Source organism: Elephas maximus, chromosome 6, assembly GCF_024166365.1.
Source record: "Elephas maximus indicus isolate mEleMax1 chromosome 6, mEleMax1 primary haplotype, whole genome shotgun sequence".
NCBI lineage: Eukaryota > Metazoa > Chordata > Mammalia > Proboscidea > Elephantidae > Elephas > Elephas maximus.
Window position 1 is genome coordinate 19801734 of NC_064824.1, and position 4467 is coordinate 19806200.

At 54.2% G+C, this 4467-nt stretch overlaps 1 protein-coding gene across 3 annotated transcripts; it reads right to left on the bottom strand.

The window, feature by feature from the left end:
- Positions 1 to 227: 227 nt before the first annotated feature.
- On the bottom strand, positions 228 to 3424 carry TMEM177 (transmembrane protein 177). Of its 3 annotated transcripts, none has more exons than XM_049888931.1 (2): positions 3306 to 3424; positions 228 to 1969 (listed from the first exon to the last, which is right to left on the bottom strand). In XM_049888931.1, the coding sequence occupies exon 2, from the start codon at positions 1945 to 1947 to the stop codon at positions 1012 to 1014; it is 936 nt and encodes a 311-aa protein (XP_049744888.1). In that variant the 5' UTR covers positions 1948 to 1969; positions 3306 to 3424; the 3' UTR covers positions 228 to 1011. The 3 variants fall into 3 exon arrangements, with proteins under 3 accessions (XP_049744888.1, XP_049744889.1, XP_049744890.1); XM_049888932.1 differs by having other exon boundaries at positions 3302 to 3424; XM_049888933.1 differs by having other exon boundaries at positions 3294 to 3424.
- Positions 3425 to 4467: the final 1043 nt, after the last annotated feature.

Here is a 4467-nt window from a genome sequence, read left to right on the forward strand (position 1 = left end):
CTCCTCTTTTGTCTAAGGTAAAGATCAAAAGTGGAGATGTGCTCTACCCACCACCTGATGGGCTCATGAGGAACAAACAGGGCAAGGACACAGCCTTCCTAAGGGTCCTGAGTGTGACCCCCAGGTGTGGTCCACTCCCCACCTCCACCCCACTGCCCGCTATGAACCAAGCTCACCCTCTTCTCCAGGACCTGACAATGCTCTGGGCCCCAGGAGGCTGACTGTGCTGGCCTGCATCACTGAGCTCCCTGTCCTGGGCTCCCTCCCTGCACGGCCTTGGATTTAGCGATGGCTTCTTCCCCTACCTTCAGCGAGAGCTCCAGCCCGGTCTCTCACATTACAGATCTCACCAGATTCCGGAACACCTTCCCTCCCTCACCCAGGGGTGCTAGTGGCTTTCCTGGTGCCCCAGCAGCCCTGTTGGCTGCGCACACCTCTCTGAGCATGTCACTTGTGTCCACAGGGCCCTACTACCCTACCCTTAAAGCCCCACCTCAAGTCTATCTTTCCCAGCTCGCAGGCCCATGCTAACCTCTCACCATCTCTACACATTAGAGAATAATTGGATTTGGCAAATTATGAGGCGGTTCTCACTCTTTAATAGTGCTCACATCCATCCTGCAAGCATGTCTGGTGGGGAAGATATGGCCAGACTCCCACAGTCCACTGGTATTCAGAGACCAAGAAGGAAGGGCCTCCAGTTTATTTATGGAATGCTCTGCCAGGTGTTCATGATCTTTATGTTCATGTTTTCATACAGCTCTACAATCCTGCAAAGTAGTTTTCACCATCCCAGTTTTACAGCTGAGGAAGTCAACACTCAGGTTCACAGAGACATGCCCCAGGTTACAGAGTTCACAAGCGGTGGGTTAGGGTAGACCTCAGGGTATTTAACTGCAGAGCCTGTGATGCTTCTGACGTTGGGCTGTGGGTGCTGAGGCACCAAGAGAGCCCCCCAGAGTCAATGGCAGGGTGGTACCTGCAGGACTGGAATGTCTTTGTGATGACCCCTCAGGACTGGCCTGGGCTGAGGGCCACCCTCCACATCTGCAGCACAGAGTCCCGGCGGACCGTATAGGGTAGATGTTTGATGCGGAACAAGTGTCTGGGGTTGATGTTTCCACTGGGCGTATACAGTTTCTCCCCACGTCTGCCCAGGAGACTGCGCAGGGCCAGGTTGCCTGACAGAATCTTCTCATAGAACTCCACGCCCCCTCGGGCATAGGCTATGGACAGGGAGGCCGTGCGGCGGTCCAGCCACGCTTCCAGGGTATGAGTGAGTGAGTCCATGGAGAAGGTATAGGCCACAAAGCCCACTACTGCTATCACCAAGTTGAACGCAGCCCGTAAGTTCATGGGGCCTCCATAGAGCCCCAGTGCCTGCTTGACACCCACACCCAGTGCCCAGGTCCCTGCCAGGCAAGCTGGGGCTGGCAGGGACTGCAGGGCAGCTGCACTGCTCTCCAGGTACACCACCTCCCTGGCCAAGGCAAACTTCTGGGCATCATGGGACAGGGTCAGGGCATCTCTCAGCCGGGCACCTTCTGGGCTGTGCCAGTCCACTCTTTGCCCATGTACCACCACAGGCTGGCCAGTGTTGGTCACTGTGCCACCCAGAAAGTTGGCAGGGATGCCCACCACGGCCCCACCTGGGAGCCGTGGGAAGCCGGCACTCACTGGCTGGAAGGTGAAGGTGGTGAAGGCCTTGTAGCAGTGGCCTGAGGGGACGCCCATGTCCTGAAGCACCTCCTGGAAGAGGCTCTGCAGGTCCAGGGAGAGTGGGGCGGGCTGGCCCTGAGGCCAGTACTGGTACAGCCACTGGACCACAGGATCTGGGAAGAGGTGATATGAGACTTGGGCCCCAAACAGTCCTGCGCAGGAAGATACCAAGACGCCTGTCCTGTGTCTCTGTATAAACACTGCAGCCCACCACAGGGGACCAGCCATGAGTGCTGCCACCGCTGACAACCTAGGCCAAGAGAGAGAGAAGTCAGCCAGAAGTTCTCCAGGTCTGCTTGCAGACTGAACATTCCCCAGGCCCATATCCTTTTTAATTAAGGCAGTACCGAATAGCCCTTAGAGCCAGACCTGCCTGGGTTCAAATCCCAGCTCCATCTCATACTAGCTCTGTGACCCTGGGGAAACCACTCAACCACTCTGTGCATCATTTTCACCAAATGGGTATGTGACCATGGCTTCCAGAATGTTTGTGATGTGTAAATAAATTAACACACATAAAACATTTAGTGCCTGGCACAGTGGCAGGCACCCCTGTGGTAACTGTTGTGATCTTTATTTTTATTCTCACGCTAGGCATAGCACTAAGTACCTGACTGTCTCATTCAACTTATTCATCCCATAGTAAAGCCCTATGATCTTGAATTTTTAGATGAAATACATATGCTAATTTACATACTTAGTATATACCAGACTGAGTGCTTTAGATGTACAGTCATGTGTCGTTTAACATCCACGACACGTTGTGTGAAATAGGACGTTATGTGATTCGGCCGTTGTGCGAACACCGTATTAAATACAGGCAGTGCCCGGGTTACGACTTAAGGGCAATTCATACTAAAGAATGGACTGCCATAAAGCCTATTAAAAGTTTGAGTTCAAAATACAATGGTTGTAAAAACACATGTACTGTTTTGCGACATTCATGAAAACACTGCGCGGTTCAGAAGTGTTTTATACGCATATAAAGGTATATACTAAGGCAAACATTTGACTGACACTAAGAGCACCATGTACCTGTCTCGACTTATCCACAAACTCGACTTAAAGACATACTTAGGAATCTCGTTAATAACCCGGGAGCTGCCTGAAAATACATCAACCAACTTTAACCATCATCAGCTCACGGCCAATCCTGTTTCATCTCTACTCCCACCCACGCCCTCTCCTCCAACTGGTTTATTTTGAAACACATCCTGGACCTCCAATCATTTTATCCTAATTATTTAAGTAAAAATTCATAATTATTTAACTTTGGTTGAAGGATACTGCCTTCCTATCTAAGTGTTTTATTAGCAAAGAAATTGCTGCTAACAAGAATGGGTGTGCAGTGGGGGGAGGTATTACTTGGCCTATTTCAATAAAAAACTCCTACGAGTGTCCATATGACCGATAAAGGGCCAACGAGACATTTTTTTCGATGGAGAAACTGAGGCCAGGGAGGGAAGGGTCTGGCTAAGGTCAATGCCCCCAGGACCACGGCCTTGCAGGCGGAGCCGCGCGGGTCGAGGAGGAGCTGTAGTGTCCTCGCAGGGGGCTCATCGTTCTGCTCTCACCTCCTTACCTACCTCCTGTGGCGCGAACAGGCTGCGAGCAGGGACGCTGGTGACGAGACACCACCGCGCGGGTCTGAGCGAACTCACCTCCTCCGCCTCCGTCCGGGCGCCGCGAAACGTGCCCGGGGCGGGGCCGGGCGCAAAGCACGCCGGTCCGGCGACGGGGCGGGGACAGCTGGAAGCGGGGCTCTTGGGGGCGGGGCCGGCCGCAAAGCACGCCGGTCCGGCGACGGGGCGGGGAGAGCTGGAGGCGGGCTCTTGGGGGCGGGGCCGGCCGCAAAGCACGCTGGCCCGGGGTCCAGGGAAGGGGTTGGGGGAAGAGCCCGCGGTGGCTCAGGTCTTCGCCGTTAGCCGTCCCTTAACTGAGCTCTCTTTGGGGTGGGTGTGCGACTTTTCTGTGGCATTGCTAGTGCTGGGCTGAGCAACGCCGGCTGCCTGCCTGGTTGGGTGAGGAGAGGAATCGGCGGCCCCGGGAGGGTGACGGCCCTGCGAGGGTCTCGGGGCGGTCTGTGACAGTGCCGCCGGCGGGACCCACGCCCGTCCGACTGCCGGGCCCGTGCCCTTTCCTCCCTAGAAGCGCTCACCGCCGGCGGATATGCCGAGCTACATTATTACTACAGCCGCTGCGCCCCCGTCCCCATCGCCTTCCCGGCAGCTCTGTGGGGTAGATCAGGAATCGGCTTGCCTGTGGGCCAAATCTAGCCCACTACCTGTTTTGGTAACCAGTTTTATGGAAACACAGCTGTGCTCATTCCTTTACATATTGCCTGTAGCTGCCTTTTCAACGGGGGCAGAGTTGAGCTGCAACAAACAGCGTGGCCCACAAGCCTAAAATATTTACTCCCTGGCCCTTTACAGAAAAAATTGGTTGACCCCTGAAGTAGATTATTCTTATTTTACAGGTCCAAAAACAGGCTTGGGGCATGTGCAGGTCGCATCAAGGCAGGATAGGAGCCTTTCCTTCGCATTTGCCTTCATCCCTCCTGCCATGCAAAGTCACCCTAGTGGGCCTTGCCAGTTCTCCCAAGTGGGTCTTGTTCCGACTTACCTACAAATTTGACTTAAAGACAGAGTTAGGAACAGATCTCGTTGGTCTGATTTTTCTTTCCATTCCAGCTCCTCTGGTTCCCTCACTCCCATCCTGAGCAGAAGAGTGAGGATGTAAGGAGACCCA